General features: G+C 44.5%; 1 protein-coding gene and 1 long non-coding RNA gene across 2 annotated transcripts in view; one reads left to right on the forward strand and one right to left on the reverse strand.

The window, feature by feature from the left end:
- Positions 1–20,739, forward strand: part of LOC130372146 (uncharacterized) — a 147,282-nt gene that overhangs the window by 109,837 nt on the left and 16,706 nt on the right. The gene's annotated exons all lie outside the window — the stretch shown is intronic.
- The window catches only part of LOC130372140 (leucine-rich repeat transmembrane neuronal protein 4-like), a 56,170-nt gene that overhangs the window by 17,447 nt on the left and 17,984 nt on the right, over positions 1–20,739 (reverse strand). Inside the window, exon 2 of the mRNA XM_056577936.1 lies at positions 17,493–19,192. Coding sequence (XP_056433911.1) covers positions 17,493–19,192 — 1,700 coding nt within the window. The remainder of the gene's footprint in view (positions 1–17,492; positions 19,193–20,739) is intronic.

A 20,739-nucleotide genomic window follows, 5' to 3' on the forward strand; every position in this document is an offset into this window, starting at 1 on the left:
AATAGGGTTACCTATCCACAGTGTAGCACAGTGTAAACCCACTCTAAATATATAATTTAGTGTACATATCAGCTGTATTCTGTACTTTATATAGTAAGCATATGTATATATATATATACAGACTAGTATCGATAGTATAGATACTAGTCTGTATATATATACATATGCTTACTATATAAAGTAGGGTCGGGGAGTCCCGAAGGTGGCCTTCCAAACTATATGTCTTATCCAGTGCTTGTACAGTATAGGTTCCATACTATACAAGCACTGGATATACATATGGGTTGGATGGCCACCATCTGGACTCTCCAACCTGTTTGCCAGCCAGACAGATTTATATTTAGCTGGGGCCTGAAACAAATTGCACACAAATATTCTCTAAGTGACTCATTGACTGCACAAACAATGAGAGAGAGAGGGAGAGAGGCAGGGGGAGAGGGGGGAAAGGGAGAGTGAGGGGCAGAGAGAGACGGAGAGAGGGGGAAATGGAGAGGGAGAGAGAGAGAGAGGCAGAGAGAGAAGTCAGATGGAATAGAATACATAAACAGGATACATTGCAGTTCACTTCACTCGTCCGTTTGCTTCTACTGTCCACAGCCTAAACCGTACGGAGCATATTCCTCCTGTCCCTTCTCCGGTTCTCTGTCCTGCCCTCTCTCTGTATCCACCCCTCCGCATTATAACATGTCCTCCTCCCCCACAAACCAGTGTCGGGAACGTCAGCCTGGGAGTTAACACGTCGCTGACGTTCCCGCTGAAACACAACAACACGCTGAAGGTCAGTCCAACACGCTTTCCTAAGCTTTATGACCAACCGCTGCACATTTTGATGTTTGTACGCAGCCAGGTATGTAACGGATGTTTGAGAGAGAGAGAGAGAGAGAGAGAGAGAGAGAGAGAGAGAGAGAGAGAGAGAGAGAGAGAGAGAGAGAGAGAGAGAGAGAGAGAGAGAGAGAGAGAGAGAGAGAGAGAGAGAGAGAGAGAGAGAGAGAGAGAGAGAGAGAGAGAGAGAGAGACGTTCAGCTAAAAAAGGTCCAGGATGATGACAGGAGGTTAAAAGTAAGCAAAGAGGAGGTAACTAAAACACATTTTAACAAGGGCAGGTGTAGTTAAGAAGGTGGAAAAATATAATGAACCAATAACAAAAAATGATGTTGACTATTAACCGAGACCAATTTTGGCAAAAACAGAAGACAGTAATAACATAATATGAAGGCTGTGTGTGTGTGTGGCCATGAAGCCCTGGATCCAGCGGGCAACAGATTCATTTATTTAAGCTCAAGCGGTTTCACTCTGATAAGCCCCCCGCTCCTCGTTGCTCATTCCCAATCAGGGGCGCCACGCTGCCAGCTTCCTGGGACGGATGTCTGATGCACAGCAAGAACATCTCTCTCCCTCCCTCTCTCTCCCTCCCTCTCTCTCTCTCTCTCTCTCGCTCTCCTCTCTCTCTCTCTCTCTCTCTCTTGCTCTCTCTCTCTCTCTCCCTCTCCCCCTCTCAGTCTTGCATTTATCTCTTTCTCCTCTTTATCTCACTCTCTGGCGATGAGAAAGAGTTGGCTAAGCGCCATCAGCCCTGCTAGTCGGGGGTCTCTTATTTAGACCACCGCTCGCTGTAATCGCCGCGAGGAGGTGGGGAGCGAACAGGAGTCCCCCTCCGCGCCGCGATAAAGACGGCCGCACCTGCACACGCAGACCCGGAGCGGGCAGGGACCGGTGCCAGACCTGGCCAAGATCTGTCGGTCGATATACGTTTGTTTAGACTGAATGGTGTGAATGGTAAATGGACAGTTTCTACAGCGCTTTTTTAACCAGCAAAAGCGCTTTACAATATTCCCTAACATTCATGCAAACATTCACCTGTTCACACACCGACGGCGGAGCAAGGCGACAGCCAGCTCGTCGGGAGCATTCAGGGGGAGGTACACTTGCTCAGGGACACCTCGACACTCAAACCAGCAACCTTCCGGTTACCAGTCGACCCGCTCTACCTCCTGAGCCACATGCCGCCCTGTGTGAACGATTATTTGAGCATTCATCCATATTTGAGTGTTCAACAGAGTCCTCTGCGCTCTGTCCAGCTGTATCGTTTTCCGGCGGTGCCAAAAGGAGGCGGGGTGGGGGACGTGTGAGGGTGTCTGATCGTGTTCAGCCCGGGTCAGGGCTCCTCCAGTGGTTATTAAACTGCAGAGCGATGCCGCTGCTGGGATCAGCAGAGAGGAATCTCCATCGCAATTCCACGGTGCTCCACACACACATACGAACACACACACACAACATTGAAATCCTCTGACGCATGCATGGCGCACACATACACACACACACAACCGGACAAACATCCATGCAGGTACACGCACGCACACACATGCACTCACAAACACAGATTCACAACCACATGTGCAGATACAGATGCGCACTCCCAAGAACCATGGCATACACACCACACCAAACATACAGGTACATAAACTCAAGCATGTGCCCACTCCGTTACACACCCCTCAACAAACACACACACACACACACACACACACACACACACACACACACACACACACACACACACACACACACACACACACACACACACACACACACACACACACACACACACACACACAAATAGTGTGATGGCAACTAGTCTTTTCTATGCAAACCATGTTTATAGGTGTGATCTATAAATGTTTATACGGGGGGCCTAAATCCAGCGATCTGATTGGTTCCTAACTGTTGTATAATGAGCGTATACATAACTGCTATGACGCCCGATCATTTTGTGAAAGTATCACTCCGCGCCTTGAAGTGGAAACCGTTATAACCGTTCTCTCGGAGGGACGCTAAAGTGTGTTGCATAGTGACCGTCGTGCATTTTGAAGGCAGCCAGGAGGGACTACTTTTTTGTATTCTTTAATAAAACGGCTACTTTGACTTTCTTGGTTTCTTTTTAAATGTAGTGTGTATGACTTTCGTTTTGCCATAATAGTAACTGTTGTATAAAAGCAATAGATCACTTCAGTCAGTGGTATGTGCTCATTATACCACTGTGAAGGGGGTCGCCGGCCCTCCGCTGCGCGTCGGGGCCGGACAACGCCCCTTAACAGTGGTATAATGAGCACATACCACAGCCTGGCGTGATCTATTGCTTAAGTATGGAATGCCTTGGTCTCCTGTTCCTATTGGAGTTTGAGGGGTGTTTTATAGCTTAATTCACTTAGTTTGCATCTTGTCAAGGCCTTTTGCACGCAGTCGTAGCTCAGCGTTTGTAATCATGAACCTTAGCTTGTAAATTGTGTTGCGTTGGTTTATTTCGTCTGAAGGCTAAGTGTAACTTCTATTATTCAGATATTAAATCTATTGTTTAGTCAGCAGCAGGTCTTCCAAAACGTCATGGCTGCATTGCTGATTTAGGGACAAATGCCCCATCAGAGGCTAGGATATACGATGACCACGCACAAAGTTTAAAATATGAACTCAATTTTATGTCTCCTGATCTTTTACAACCCAGCCAAGAAACACGGCTCGCGGGAAGAGGAAATGGGGTTTTCTTCTTGGCACGGAATCAAGCACTTCCATAATGCCTTCAACTAATACCGCAAATCATAATTAGTTTATGGATTCTTTTCTCCCTTTTTCCTTCTTGATGATGGCCATTAAGGAATGAATCAAGTTTAGAGGCGTTAGTTGTGCCTGGTGCTGTGAAGCAGCTCAGTGGAGAGATAGAGACACCTGCCTCAGGGAACAGTTTTTTCACCCAAAGCAGCCATGGTGCTCCTACCGCTCCAAATCCCCCCCCCCCCCCCGAACTTGGCAGAAACCCCAGCCTCCACCACGCTTCCTCTATCTCCCCTCCAGAGTACACGTAGAACATCCACACCCTCAGTGGCCTCGTGGATTCGAACCAGCTTTTGTTATGTAAAGAGATCCATAATATTACGATGACGGACAGAAATTATTCCATACGTCGACTGTAATACCCGTGGATCTCAGCGCTGAGTCATGGATTGTAAAACACAATCCGTGCACATTTAAAGTTTGACTGCTCGTCAAAGTGCCGACTCGTTCCATGTGGTGCGTCAGCGGGGGTCACATGGTGACAGGGTTTAAAATGGGAACGCTGCGGCTGATGACATCCAAATGATCCACTCTGCATGTGGCCCAGAGTTTGAGGTGGCTGTAGATTATTACATATTACACCGCGTCATGCCAGAGACATTTCATCTCGGCATCGCTCCAACTCACCCTAAATGTTCCCACTCTGCCTGTCTCCTCTGCACACATACTGGGCTGTGATTATGCATTATGTGGTTCGTTCAACCATCTCTCTCAATATCTTGTGTGCACCCATCCCTGTGAGAGCTAAAATGGGAAAGAGTTTGGTAAACACACACGCCAACGCCTGCATGTGAGAGAGTCACTACCCAGGCCTACTAGTATGGTATTTATTAGGCCCCAGAAAAAAATGGCTGTGTAGTTGTTCGTTTGAGCTGCTACACAAGTAAAGGCCTTGAAAGGGGATGGATATAATAATAATAATAATAATAATTCGAACAATGACATTTACCTTTTTAGTTGTATAATTGTAATGAAGGACGGATAATTACACATCAGGCAGCTGAGAACTCTAGTCTACGTGAATGGCAATGTGTGTCCAACACAACAGCCCATCGAAGAATAGAATTGATTTGTTCTTTCTGAGACCACGTTTAATATACGTGGAGAAAAGAACTGAGACACACTGATATCCCAATCATGACAGCATCTTGTCGTTTGTTGTTCTCTTTTTTTTCAGCCTAATCTCAAAAGTGCAGTGAGAAGATTTATTTCAGATTAGGCTTGTTCACACGTTGAATACCGTTCCACACCTAGTTTCTGTGGATTGTCTAAATATGAGGAGAAAAACCCATTGAATATCAATATCAGCAATTTCATAGTGTGAAATATTGTCCAGTGGTCAATATTTAGTAATGGACTAAGTATTGAAATGAATGTGTCCCTTTCCAAAAAGCTTTTAATTTATTGCAAGCCAATATCGTCAACCTAAATTCCTTAATTAACCTCTTTAATTACGTCGCTACAGGAACAACGAATACTAACGCTTCAGGCTGTTGAGAACTTTAGCCATACAACGAGCATGGGGATGCTTCTTAGACACAAGAACACACAGTTATTGTATTTAGTATAAGGCCTATACAGGGGTTGACACTAACGGTTGCCCGCTTGCCCGGGGCAAGTAAAAAAAATGTTTGGGCAAGTTGAGATTTTTTCTGGTTGCCCGAACGGGCAAGTGGATTTTGGGTGGATGTTAATATAAAAGCTATTTATTCAAATGTTTTTAGAAACTGCAGAACAACCTTTTGTTCCGCAAAACCACACAAAATAGAAGTATTTGCAATTGATCAGCGCGCTGTCTTCTCTTCTCTCGGAAAGCGAGTCAACAGACACGCATCGCTTCAGTGCGAATATAGCCCCGCCTTCTGTCACTCACTCGCAGTGCGGTCTCTGGCAGTGATTCGCTAAAGGTTAGCCAACACAGCTAGCATCTCAAGTGCAGCACCTCCGCGAACGGTTTAGGTAGAAGTTAAATGGAGTAGTGATGGAGGAGTGCAGTTTGGAAGTACTTTGGATTGAGGCAAATTATCAAGGAAAGTCAAGAACACGGTTTTGTGTTTCATAACTGTGCACATGCGCACAGCAATAGCGATCTTTTTCACGAAATTGGACCCTCACAAACTACTTTATATATTACATGAAAGCTGAGCCTCCACTTATTCCAACAGTCCAAACCATATCATTCTGTGACTAAAACTCGCAAATAACAACTTAAGAAGAAACGTCCCCTTTTCTTTTAACAACCAAAAATGAAGTATTACCTATGTGATTGTTGTCCACAAAGTTGATTCTGATCGAATAAAACCACCATAAACAGATTATCCAGTATCTGGGCCAAATTTTGCAACTTAACATGGTGTTTTCAATCAATGAATAAGAGAAGGTTTCTTAGGAAATAGGTAAATTGCCTTCAATCAGAAAACATCTATATGGCAATCTAGTGGCCATATATTTATTTGCAAGTGTTTGGCTTGGTGCATTCGATTGCCCTGAACTTTAAATAGAGGTGTCAAGTGACAAAATTGTAAGATATCTACCTTATTTGTGTCTCATAGTAAGACAGCGCTCCCAACTGATAACGACCAACTGATACTGATAATTATTACAGGTGGAAATGTTATCTTCCACTTATGCTGTGTTCCATGGCTTTATTCACTTTAACCAAGTATTATCCCCATTGAATATTTCACTTGCACAACAATCTTTCTTTTGGCCCAAAGATGACATTATCGCCCTTGCAGTTGTGGAGATATAATCTCTTTACTTTGGGTATGTTCTTTCCTGAAAAAAACGTTTCCCCTGATATCGAAAATGGTGTAGAATATCGATCTTTTTCCAGGAATAGTGTTGAAGTTAGAAAATCCAGTATCGTGACTGACAACCCTACTAGAAACGCGATTGTGATTATTCAGTTAGAGCTACAAGAAACTTGAAAGTTAAAAAAGACATATCTTTGCTACTACCTCTGACATTTAGTTATGTACATTTGCATCAAATCATGCAGGTCTACATATAACTTGGAGATAGCTTGCAACTGTGGACTGAAATCACTTCATGGCACGATGTGACCGCTCGATAAATAAGTAAACAAAGAGAAGTTTGTTATTTATTTATTGTATTTTTTAAACACATGTGTGGAAGCTAACATTCAGCTTCAGTCTGAGCTAGGATGATTTTTCTGAGCCCCCCCAAAACCAGGCCGGGTGCCTGGCAAAAAGAGGCCCGTTCACGATTCTGATTATAATTTGGGCAAGTGAACATTACATTCGGGCAAGTTGAACCTGACCTGTACTTGCCCGATGGGCAAGTGCTTTTGAAACCTTAGTGTCAACCCCTGCTATACAATTTGAGAGATATCAGTTTGAGAGGCGTTTCATATATTTGGTATAGGTCTACTTAATATATTACATGTAATACATACAGGCAGAACACACATTTATGTGTAACATTGGTGCTATTATTACGAAGTGTTGTTGAATTGATCCGGTGAAGCATTTTGATCTGGTGAATGTGTTATTCGAGTCGTAAAGATGGGACTTGGTTTTAAACCACGTTGACGGTTAGATCTGGTTTAGATCGGGTGAAGCGTTTAGATCTGGTTTAGATCTGAGGAAGTATTAGATCTGGTGAAGTGTTGAGATCGTTCCTGGTTCGGACGGCTGTTTGGACGCAGCTGGGCTTTGCCGTCCCATGTGTATGTTTCATCTTGCTAGATCTTTTTATTTTGTGTCGATGTGCACTCGCATCCCGTGTCCTGCGACTGGTTTGCGGCATGGGGGTGGAAGAGCCAACTATCCAGCGTGCTTCTCTCTATATATCTCTATCTATCTAGCTCTCCCAATCTAATTCTCTGGCAATGCAGTTTAAATATTAAACAAAGGAAAAATAACAATGTCGGCCTGGTAAAATATAAAACGTTAAATATTACATTGTAAAAAGTAAGTTATAAAGTTAGAAGCTATTAAAAAGTTTATAAAAGTGAAATTTTGAGCCCCAGGGATGTATAAAATATGATTTATTTATATATATGTATATATATATACATATATATATATATAGAGAGAACTGAACAAGACTATATATATATATATATATATATATAGTCTCTCTCTCTGTCTCTCTCTCTCTCTCTCTCTCTCTTCCCCCCCATTCATCAATCATCTAATAAATGTATGTAGGTATGTTAACCCTGTTGCTAACAGATCATACTCTCACAACCCATAATAGGCTGAGCTATTTTACTTCCTACATCCAGGGGCTAATAGTAGCCACGGCGTGCTACCACTCAGAAACAATGCAGCTCATCATGTCGCTTGTCATGTGGCACGCCAGCCCACGTAGCACGCCAGCTCACGTAGCATAGCAACGAAGCCACACATAATGGTTAATTATTCATAACCTGCCTCAAAGGGGGTTTGTGTTTTTGTTATATTTAGATGGTTGCGCGTCACCCCCGCAATCAATGTATGCGTGGAGGCTCAGATCCTCCAGATTGAGGATCGGAAGGTGTGGGTAAATCTAGCTATCAGTGTCAAATCTCTCGCCTGGCAAAAAAAAAGACCATCAACATTCAAGTTGTTAAATCTGATTGGAAATAAAGATTAACCGTCTTTGGCTACAAAGGACTCCCTTATTACTTGTGATGACGTATTTTGGAATCTACTGATGTCTCCTTTAGATGATAACTGGCACTTTGTTTACTCGTCGAAAGCGTTCTATGTTTAAACTAATGTGTTGACTACACAAACATCGTCTTGGATGGGAAATTGGATCAAGTCACATATCCAGAAAATGTTAATAAACAGCACTTGACTCGAATAAGTTAGAATAAGATTTAAACTAATAAAACACAGCCAAATCTTTTCCCCTCTAAGGATTCAGTGTTATCTACAAAACTTTGTGAGCATTGCTCTTTTATTATTATAATATTGTCAGAATTATTAAAACAAATCCTACTCTGAATAAACCGTAAATCTTAATTCTTTGTATTAGTATTGTGCTAGTTATTGTACATCAAAATCGAGTTGGGGTAACTTCCTCTAGAGCTGAAAAAGATATGCAACAAAGGAACCATTTACAACCAATCATATCATAACGTCGTGTTCCCACGGCCCCATTTAAATCCTGGCAACGAGCTAGACAGCTGGCTGGCATGTTGTGTCAATTAAACAGCCTCCAGTCAGGTCCTGAAAGCTCAAACTGACTTTTTTTCTGAAACCAATTCCCCATTATATCACCTCATCAAACTAAACTATGATAAAGCCACTGGAAGCATTATATGTTTTACTGTTCAATAAAATCAATAAAAAGATTTTACTGAACAATTCCTGGCTGGAATTATGCAGTCCTTTGCAAAAATACCAATCAAAACCCAACTTTTGGTCTTGAGTAATACGTTATCTTCCCCTGTTGCTCTTTGCTCTGTCTACAGAGAGCCGACGAGAGGGCAGGCGCTGGGCTAAGATGTCGATGACGTTTATTCCTACAGTACTGGCAAAATAAACGGCACAGAAATAAAAAAAAACATTAGACATTGCATCAACTATTGAAATTAACAATGTAAATATATGTGACAGTATCCAATAAGAATAGCACCAATAAAAGACAGAAAGGTATTTTTTCAAAGGTCTGGATGACAATTAAGTGGTATACTTAAAGTGAAATATTGGGAACACTGATGTAGAGGAATCAATTATAACCAAGGGGGGCTTTTATTAGTGTGTGTCTTGTGTGAACTTGGCGCGCTGTTTAATTCATCCATGTGCGGAGGCGTTGGTTATAGAGGGAGTTTTATGGACTGAATTTAGTGCCAATATTACTTACCCGTATTTAAAAAATCCACACATATAAATAAAGTTGTGTGACGTGAAAACATGAACTCTACACTTGAGTTGGGAACAGTAAATCATAGCACATCTGTAAATATGTATCCACAAATGTGCATTGCCGTGTCTTACGACTGTGAAACCTTTGCGGTGAGTTGCAGATCTGCTTCTTGCATTGTCAATCTCATCTTGTGGATACAAACTGCTGTTGAGACACAAATCTTTTTGGCACTATAAAGACTCCCCAAATGTATCCACCAATAAGGTTTCTTATTAAAGCCAATCAGACCATACATCTGCGAATGCCAATCAGCCAGAGCATGTAGAGACTCACCAGCCGCAGCATCAGGACGTTAAATGGGTTACGTTTGGAAATCCAATGAAAACAAATGGAATTAAAATAATTACTCTGATTACGATTCTTATGCACTCTGCCTTTATTAGTATATATCGTAGATTATATATTCCTGCCAAAGGCTGACATTTATCTTATCTGACTTGCATGTGAAGACTGCAATTGAAAAGGTTAAATTTAATCACACCCAAAAAGGACACATTAAACCATATATATATATATTTATTTTTTAAAGGTCTCTTTTACTATGCACTTTGTGACTGCAATGAATTAATTCAATACATATCTAATAAACTTGTGAACATGAATAGCATGTCAAACAGTGTCTGTGCCCTCTACTCCATGTTGCCCTGTGTGTAGTCTCCACCACAGTTCTCCGTGGTGCATGGGGAGGCTAGACTGGGTAGCCCCGCCCATTCTGCCGGTGAATTGAGTTCGCCCTGAACAAGGGTCTGGAGCAAGCATCAAGCCCCCAGGAACAGTGCATACTTCCGCAATCCACCAGTGCTCAGCGGCAAAACCTGGTATTGCAGCTGTTTAAGCGGGCTATGGACGGGTCCCTTGATTCAAGGGGCCCAGAAGTAGATATCTCCGTTCACTCCAATACAAGCGGGGAACAGGAATGTGTCTCCGCAAAAAATGACTGGGTAACAATCAAAGGCTCATAATTATCTTTAGGCCATGTTCTAATAAAATATAAGTTTTCTCTTTTCAAAACGCACCCTCAAGCGTTTTATTAGCCGTTTTATGTTATTATTTTTTGCTGGAGTAGGAGGGATGGGCAGCTGAGAGGAGTCGTAGTGAAACAAATGTTGTTTCGGCCCGGCATTCAAGAGGGCCTAGTGCACGGCTCCGCTAACTTCTCGTGTCCGAGGTTTTTCCTTTCACTTAACATGAATGACGTTGATGGTTTTTAGGGACTGTGGTGACTTTTTATCACTAAAAGTGTTTTAGTGATATAAGGATTTTTAGACTGGTTCAGCTGATGCTCAATGACTCTTACGTTCCTCTGCTTGCGATCATTGCGATTCACCATTTATTGATCCATTTTTTCAAAAGATCCAAAGACAAAGAACGGGTGCATTACGGTATAATTTTTATAATATTGTTAATAGCCTTATAAACATTTCAGTTGTGTTAGTATTTCATTTTTTATTTGCTTGTTTAGCTATGTATGACAGTTAACAATGTAAATATTTATGTGGGTAGGCTACTCCAACCTGGTTGCTGATCGATATGTAACCATTTATTTGTATATAAATTATTGATAGCATTTTTCGTAAACAGTTGGATGGAATCTGTTTCTTAAAGGGGACCTAATATGCTTTTTCGACTTTTATGACCTATAAACTTTGTTATAATGATTGATAGTCAAGTTTAACCATACTAAAGTGTCAAATAATGACGTATATGCATTTCGACGTATTCCTTGCTGACAGTCTGGGGTGGCTTTGCAGAGCGCTAAACACTCGGAACAACGTTTGCGATTCACTTTTCAAATTTGCGGGAAATCATCTACGTAGAGGCACTCCTGCCACGGTCCCATATGCCTGGTCAAATCTGCCCGTGCGCGCGCTTCAAATCCGCACTTTCTCTGTCTTATTTAGAGTCTTATTTCTCGGGTATTTTCGAGCTCTCTTTGCTCCATGTCTGGGTCTGATTCGGGGTCCAAAGAATAAGGCTCAAAACACGCCATTTCACGTGATATTAGCTTACAATAAGTCTCCAATTACCTTTGCTGTAGTAGGCTACATGCATGCGCAAAAGGAGGGGGTGGAGCTCGACTGCCCTTTCGCAGGTCTTCCGGAAGGTAACCAATCACAACGGAGTGGGGTTCGCAGGAGGGGGGCGAGGGGGCGGAGAAGGACGAAACCAAGCGTTGACGGAAAATGCTGAAAGCGCCCAGATGAGAGGAAGAGTTTCCCGAAAATCTACATCGTTTTTTGTGCTGTGATTCGTGTCAGGTTGCGCTATAGGAGTCATTACTAAGAAATGAAGACCAGAAAAGTAGTATAATAGGGTCTCTTTAAGCAATAACATTGCTTTGTTTTCTAGGCCAGCATACATTTACTATGTTGTTGGTATTATGTGTTATATGGAGCAAGCTTTCATATTTATGAAGTTAACTTATACTTCCATGGTCGGTAAACAATGCGACTGCGATCACTGAGAACTCTCGCTTATGATGCTACAATGCTAATAATGCTAAAAAACAGGAATATTTCTGCATCCGGTACGTCATGAACAATAGGGCGTGGCTAGGCTCCCATGATGCAGAAGCATATCTCTCCTTGATGTTGCCCTGCGCCATTGAGCAGTTTACATCGGAAGGAATGGGCGCCATTTTGGAATCCGGTGTCCATTCTATAATATGTCCATGGTCAGGAGAAGAGCAATACATTTCTTTCTGCTTCCGATACGTTTTTGCGGGAGCCAATCACCGAGCTGGCTTTTCCCCTTGGTGCGCTATTGGCTGCCTTAACACAATGACAACAGGGAAGCGACGGCAAGCAGCCAATCGCGTACACAGTCAGTTGAACTAGGCCCGTTGATCACGCCTCTTGTGCTGAAGAAAATGTGAACAGCTTCCCAAGACCACCGTGCGATCTACGATTGAGCTTGGTCTGGCAATAGCCAGACTATGGGGATGCTTCAATCGCCCAGGGAAAAAGGAGTAAGGAATGTTCAGTTTCCCCACGGACACCGTAAGGTAAACAAATGGTTGGCTGAAAAACAGCAGGAGCAATCTGCCTATGATCCAAGATTACTTTGACAAAAACATATGTGAGGTAATCATATTCAAACAGGCATTTTTTCACTGAAAAGACCACACCGTTGAGAGGCTTAATGTTTGGTTTATTAAAGATGAGTCAGAGGAAAAGGCTTGAGGACCCCAGGGAGTCGGGACTCCCTTGGTGTAGGCTGAGGGGGCTGTCTCATTGCATTCCTCAGGCTCCATTGAATGCGTGTCTGTCTGATAAAAGAGAGAGAGTGTGAGAAAGAGATTGAGGCAAAAGGGGAACACCTACAGTATATATGCTTGGAGCGTAAATTATGGGCTTTGCTCCCATACTTAAGTCAGGGAACAGTAACTGATGAGATATGAAGTTGCATAAAGTTGTTGGTTGTTGCTTATATACACTAGCAAGATGACCAACCTAAAACAGTAGTAGAATATATGTTTAATTATATGATTACTTATCGAATAAAATAGTATAATATTTGAAGCCTTTTGTGTGATTCCCATTAAGCATATATGATTTGATTTATATATTTTTATTTCATTTGATTCACTGCTATACAATGCTAACCTAATCTATTACCTTAAAACATTTACTAAATAAAAATGTTTGAGTTATTTAGCGGGGATAATCCACTTCCATGTTTCAATGTGAGTACTTAAACATCTTACCGTTACCTTTTAAAGGGCATCACAACCGGTCCATTGTGCTGCAGCTTCATTGAGTTGTTAGATCCATGGCCCTTGCTGATTGGATATCACAAACGTATGTTCTGATTGACTATAAGAAACCGGGGTTCTCATTTGTGGATCAATTAGTGGATTTGTTTCTCCGTAGTTGCGGAAAATTAGGGCCAGGATGATTTGTGTATCGGTGGCAGTTTGTATCCACAATACGGTAGACAAATGTACGTGAGCAGATTCACAACTCCCACTAACATAACACTAACATTGTCAGTTGTGGATATATATTCATGTGAATATGATTTCCTGTTCACAAATCTTAATTTACAAGTGTATCATTAATCTTTTCACATCCAAAAACTTAATTTACATGTGTTGATTTTTTATATACTGTAAGTTATTGGCTGTACATTCATTCCATATAGTTTCCCTGTTCAATAATTAAAAGTAGATTATTACTCTTTTCGAGAAAGTTGGTATCCAAAACAAAATTATTGCTATACAACCCATGTTATCAAAAGCTACCTGTATTCACGTTCCACACTGCAGATAGAGATTGGCTTGTAGCACTTACTTCTAATTGTAATTGTAAATCAGTGTATGTAGTTTGTGAATCGTGACTATAGGCTATTATGTAGACCTATCCCGCCATGTCCTACAACATGCACAGAGTCCCTGGTGCCGACGACCAAGACACCTGATTGGGATTGTTTGAACTGATTTATGCACGGGCTACGTACTTCTTAAGTCAACCTTGGGGACTTCAGAATGAATGTGGCTTTATCGCAATAAAGGAAAACGGCATTTCCGTTTGTGTACAATCCCATATAATGCCCTTCAGCGTCATGTTTTTGTCATGGGAAGAAATCGCAATGAACAATCACGTTCAATGTTAAATTACCTTTTATGTGAACCAACACACATTAACACAACATGTTAGCAGCACAATGGGTAATATCGATCGCTGCAAAAATAATCAAGCTCATATCCATAAATCGTATGATAGGTCGATAATGTAATTACCTGTAAACAGGGCAGACTTAATGTTTGAGACACAGGTCAATAAACCATTTTTTTCTCTAACATTTGCTTAATTTCTTCATAGCAGGAGCCCAGTGGAATAACGACCCAATGCTCAATATTTCCATCTTTGATATTAACGTTTACTAGCAATAAACCAAAATATTTTGGCTCTAAAACACTTGACCGGTGAGATGTTTTGGGTTCTTTTTGTTGTCATGCAGCATGAACCATACTTTATATTCCCTGCTGGCTTCTCCTCTGATCTCCTATCCCCTCTAGTGAAGCGTTCCAAAACCGATAACCCAGGCTGATTACATCACACATCACTTACACCAGCTGTGAACAAACACACACGCACACACACACACCTTCACAGACAGACGCACAAAGCACACAAATGTAAACAAATGCACATTCAATGATAACAATCAGCACACACCTTCACAAAGAGATACACACACCAGCACACATACTCGCGCCGACCCAATCAGAAGCCTTTGTGGGAGGCACGGATGTATACAATGACACATGTGAACGCATCCGCACACAGAAACACACACCTCTCCTATCTCCCTTCTTTAAACTCCCATAAAAATACACCCACAGCCACCCTCACACTCACAAACACACAGACTCACAAACAGCCACTCACTCACACACACACACACACACACACACACACACACACACACACACACACACACACACACACACACACACACACACACACAAACAGCCATTCTCACATACACATGTACACACATGTCAGTCACTCACACCGGGGCTAGGTTACACACACACACACACACACACACACACACACACACACACACACACACACACACACACACACACACACACACACAGTGAAACTGCAATCAAAATCAATGTTTGAAGAGGTCCCTCGCAAGAGAACCCATCTCTACTAGTACCAGACATAAAGAAGCACGCTAACCACCGAATCAAGGACATGCTTTGGGGCCGTTTGATTTGAACTGCTCTGGCATGACAAGACTTCTACTCCCTAAAGGACTCCACGTTAAATCCCCATATCCTAAAGCCTGTACCTGGCATCGTAGATCTGTGTAATGTTATCATGTTATGTATAGTTTAAAAGCATATAATGTACACCTGACGCGTCATTAATAGTGCAGTATAGCTTTAATATTATAGCATATTGTAAACAATACACACACACACACACACACACACACACACACACACACACACACACACACACACACACACACACACACACACACACACACACACACACACACACACACAGTGCAACTGCAATCCAAATCAATGTTTGAAGAGGTCCCTCGCAAGAGAACCCATCTCTACTAGTACCAGACATAAAGAAGCACGCTAACCACCGAATCAAGGACATGCTTTGGGGCCATTTGATTTGAACTGCTCTGGCATGACAAGGCTTCTACTCCCTAAAGGACTCCACGTTAAATCCCCATATCCTAAAGCCTGTACCGGGCATCGTAGATCTGTGTAATGTTATCATGTTATGCATAGTTTAAAAGCATATAATGTACACCTGACGCTTTAGCACTTATAAGGGTCATTAATAGTGCAGTATAGCTTCAATATTATAGCATATACTGTAAATAATGTCTACGTCCGAGAAAAAAGTATCTGCATTTTTACTACTCCCAGTGAGACATATTTCCTCTTTCATTCATACCTCTTCTTTATTCTACCTGTCTTGTCCTTTTTGGAATGAGAATTCCCCGTGTAGGATTAATAAACCACTATCTTATCTCAAATTCTGTGAAAACAAAGCCCCCCAAAAACATTCCAGTATCTTGGGTGCGCAGTGTGAGTATGAAGGGGCTAAGACTGGGGCCTTGTGCCGTCTGACAAAGTGTGGACACGCTACAGACACAAGTATTGATTGCTAACTAATGTCAATACCTGACGCTTTTCTTTCTACCGGGCGCCTTAAAAGCCTCGAAACAATCTTTGTGAAAACAAGCTCCTTGCTCAACGGTGTCCAGCTGCCGTGGATCAATACCGGCCTCATCCCTCTGCGATGGCAACCGTTGCTCCAACGGGTGAGCTGGAGTGTGTAAGAGAAACCAACCGTGGGGAAGTAATGGGTGAGGATGTCGTGTTTTCGAAGGCCAACGCGAGCTTCAGTGTGTCATTTACCAGGGGAGGCAGGTAAGGCTGTGTTCATCAGGATACGCACATTAGGTGAGATAATGTGAGTGACATGAGTGAGTGAACCCACACAGACACACACACACACACAAAAGGATTGTCTTCAGACTTTCAAAGGGCTCTACACATACACACACATAAAAAGGAGAGGTATAAACAGAGGTATACACACAAAGGTATACAAACACACACACTCACACAAAATAAAACGGCCCCATCACTCGACGAGGGTCCTCGAGAACGCCGGATGGTTGAATAATAAAAACAATCCAAGCATGAGATCAAACACATCCTGTGCCTATCCTGTACTTCCAACAACTCGTCACAAAATGAGCGCAGGGCGTCCTGAGAGACTAGATGAAACAGCGGTCAGACAGGGCATTGCCATCCGCACAGCGGGCCGTGGCGTGCGCGACGCGGAGGGTTGACTTGTCGTGCGGTGCGTCAACAAACATCTCTGTGTATAGTCGGCCTCCCCCGGGGAAACTCTTCCCTCGCACAGGCGCTGGTGAAAGGGCAGCTTAAAGTGATATGAGTAGTTATGAATTTTTTGCGAAAACAAAACAAGAGTAATGGATAAACAATATATCATCGGCGAATGCTTGAATGTTTGTTGTTGTCTTAATTATTCTCGGGGAGAGGGTCCGTAAACAAAGCCATTGTCATTAGCGGCAGACAGCAAATCCACGTTGTGTGTTGTCAGTGTAATAATGAAGTTCTTTGAACATAAGTTACGGACCACTGCCCCTCCGGTCCATGCGCTAATTGTCTAAAACAGGGGAATTATTTGGAATGAAAACGCAAACAATACAACAGCAAATGGGGAGATGTCTTACAATTGGCACCCAAGCGTGTCATGAACCCGAAGACAATGGTGCTTAACTCTAATCCAAAATCGGTATTTTCTCTCTCTCTCTCTCTCTCTCTCTCTCTCTCTCTCTCTCTCTCTCGGCGCATGCTTAGTTTTAAAGGATTTACCTCAGTGTCTTGAGCCTCTGTGTTGTAATGTAGTTTGTTTAGGTTTTGTTTCTGCGTGTGGTGGTGTCGGAGGTGGCGGTGGTGGTGTTACCGGTGGGGATCATACCTCGCACTCCCTGGAACCAGAGATTGTGCAAGTGCAGGATCCGGAGCCGTTGCCCATCACCTCCAACGCCTCGGGCGTGGCGGCCGGGTTGTAGCTCATGTAGTACTCCTGCAGCTGGGAGCTGAGGTTCTGCTCCGGCTCGGGGCTCTTCTTGCGGTGCTTGCGCGTCACCATGGAGCGCTGCTGGTGCAGCAGCTGGCGCGGCGCCTCCGGGTAGCGGCGCCACAGCACGTAGATGATGGTCATCACGAGTGACAGGGTGAAGAACATGGCCACGCTGCCCACCACCACCTTGTGCAGAGTCATGTGCGTCTCCGGGGGGTGCGGCGGCGGCGGCGGCGGGGGCGGAGGCGTGGCGAGCCGGATGGGGGGAGTGGGGCGTCCGCGGGGCAGGAGGCGTTCTCGAGGACCCTTGCTCACGTGACCGGGAAAGATGGGGTAGGGGACGGGGTAGGGGACGGGCTCCGGTCTAGATGGGGGTTGGGTTACGGGCGCGGCGACCGTGGTGGTGTGCAGTGGCGTGGAGGCGCTGGTCAGGGCGAACATGGCGTCGGAGACGGTCTCCGACAGGAGCTCCAGCGTGGGGGACGGCGTCTCCGTTTGGTAGTAGTCGCTCTCCTCGCAGATGCCGTGGCTGCGCGTGGCCTCCATGATCTTCTCTCCCTGCAGGGTCTTCGGACTGCTGCATATCATCGTGGTGTCCTTGTTCCCCCTGAAGTTCCTCAGCCAGGCCACCAGGGGGCAGATGCCAGCCCCGCAGTCCCACATGTTCCCCGCCAAGCTGATGGCCGTCAGCGAGATCCATGCCGAGACTGCCTCCTGGGACACATTGGACAGCTTGTTGGATTCAAGGTTGAGGATCTGCAGGTTGGGCAGGCAGTGGAACACGGCCGGATCCAGGGTCTGGATCTCGTTACCGGAGAGGTCCAGCTTCTGCAGGGTGTACCAGGTCCACGGGAGGCCCTGGTTCACCACCCGGATGCGGTTCCACTGCAGGTAGAGCGATCGCAGGTTGGCCAGCCGAGGGAAGAGGAAGAAGTTGATCCGGGAGAACTGGTTGTGCTCCAGATGTAGCTCCATCAGCCTCTGCAGTCCCAGGAAGGTGGTCCGCGTCAGCGCCTTGATGCGGTTGTAGCTCAGATCCAGAAACTCCAGACTCCGGCACTCCAGGAAGGCCCGGATGGGGATGTTGGTGAGGCCGTTGGAGCGCAGGTGGAGGTTCTGCAGCTTCCGCATGCCGTGGAACTGCCCCGGCTGCAGCACCTCCAGCTTGTTGTAGGACAGGTCCAGGCTGCGCAGGTTGGGGATCCCGTGGAAGGTGGCGTTGTGCAGCGAGGTTATCCGGTTGGAGCTCAGGATGAGCTCTTTGAGACGCCGCACCCCCTGGAAGGCGCGGCTGTCCAGGGCGGAGATGTGGTTGTGGTCCAGGTAGATCCAGAGGAGCTGGTTGAGGTGGGCGAACTGGTAGGGCAGCAGGGTGTGCAGCTCGTTGTAGCGCAGGGAGAGGCCCTGGCAGCCCACGGTGATGTTCTCCGGCACGTCCAGGAAGCCGGCCGAGTCGCAGTGGACTATCTTCCCCTCGCAGCGACAGCTGTTGGGACAGGTGCGCTCCCCGAAGCACAGCAGCAGGGGGGCTTGCAGGAGGAGGAGGAGCAGGGGGAAGGGGAGGTGTGCCAACCGCTCATCAGGCAGCCAGGGACCTGTGGCAGGGGAGGAGGAGGGGGCGGGGGGGGGGGAAAGATAAGCAGAGACAGAGGGAGATTAGAAATTAGGTTACACTGGGAACCCTCGTTCTTTGGTTGCAAGATAAAACGGTCAATATGAAAGGCCCGCGAAATGCCACCACGTCCCCCTGTCCTGTGAAAATGTGTTCTCCATTTAATGGTTTTATTTTCTCGAGATTACAGGGATAAACAGAAACCGGGTTCGGGTTTGTATGAGCTCATGGAGGTTAATAAAATAACGATTAACCCAGCAACATATTCAGCGGTTTAATTTTCACCTTCTCTACCCTCTATCTATCTCACTTTCTGTTTCTTTCCTCCCTCTGCTCTACTCATATATATCCCTCCAGCTCTCAATGAGTCAAAGTCGATCAATGTCTCTATCTGTCTTGCTCTATCTTTTATAAAGGGGCTTTGCCACTAACTACGATCATAAATATGCATCCTTATGTTCCCAACACCCTGCCTCCCTACAACTAGAGCTGCAAATGTGCTAAACACGAGAGCTGACATCCTTCCCGGCAAGCCACCGAAAAACACATTGCTTCCAGTAATGCCACAAACAAACACAGCCTCCACTGCAGGGCTTTGGCAAATCCATGCTGCCTCTCCCCCAGATCCCACTTCCCCTCTCTCGCTAAACCACTCCCATGATTAAACTTTTATTGCTCTTTCCCTAGTTCCCCGTTTCCCCTCCACAGGCCTGACCTCGCTAACAGAATGAATACTGGCCTCAGGTCTCCAGAGAACCCAGATGGTCTCTCTTTACCGCACAGCCCTCCAACAAGTCCCCCTGCTCCTACGTCCCCGCTCCTGATACATATGCAGGATTTTAAAGATTCCTTGATTGCATCTTCCAAAAAAGGAAAAAGAGAAGAACCCCCCCCCCCCCCCCATTACTTTCAGAGTGCTTGTTATTTAATCATTTTCATGATACCATACCTCTGATTCCTATAGCGACTCCCGGTTCTGTTATCATATCAGGCATTGCTCCAGTCTGGATGGTAAGCTTTGCTTGTGCTCAGTTTTAAGTCGCAGAGGATACGAGTGTCTCCGCTAAATATACTAAATGTAAAATGTCGGCATCAGCTCCCAGGATCCCCGGGTCAGCCCCTCGCTTGGAGCCCAGATGGTCACAGGCGCTGCTATAAGCTCTCAATCACGTCCCCTTCTGGTAACAGATCGACAAGGAACACACACACACACACCTACACACACCCTCAGCCTCCAATCGCTCCCTCACCCCACTGCACACCAACCCTCAACCTGCTCAAGGCACAAATTAGACAGTCCCTTCATTTTATTCGGCTAGTTGAGTGTTTTGACAGATACACCAACATTAAATTTGTAATGAGCAGATTGTATACCAACATGTAGTATGACAGATTGTAGCGCCAGCTTCAGATAATCGTGTATATTCCCAACAGATAACATAATATTAATTCTGAATCTAATAGCCCAATAAACAGAATGGTGTTATAAGGATGCAAGACATATTAAGCCTTTGTTAACGCTAATCTGCT

This window comes from Gadus chalcogrammus, chromosome 19, assembly GCF_026213295.1.
Source record: "Gadus chalcogrammus isolate NIFS_2021 chromosome 19, NIFS_Gcha_1.0, whole genome shotgun sequence".
Classification (NCBI taxonomy): Eukaryota; Metazoa; Chordata; class Actinopteri; order Gadiformes; family Gadidae; genus Gadus; species Gadus chalcogrammus.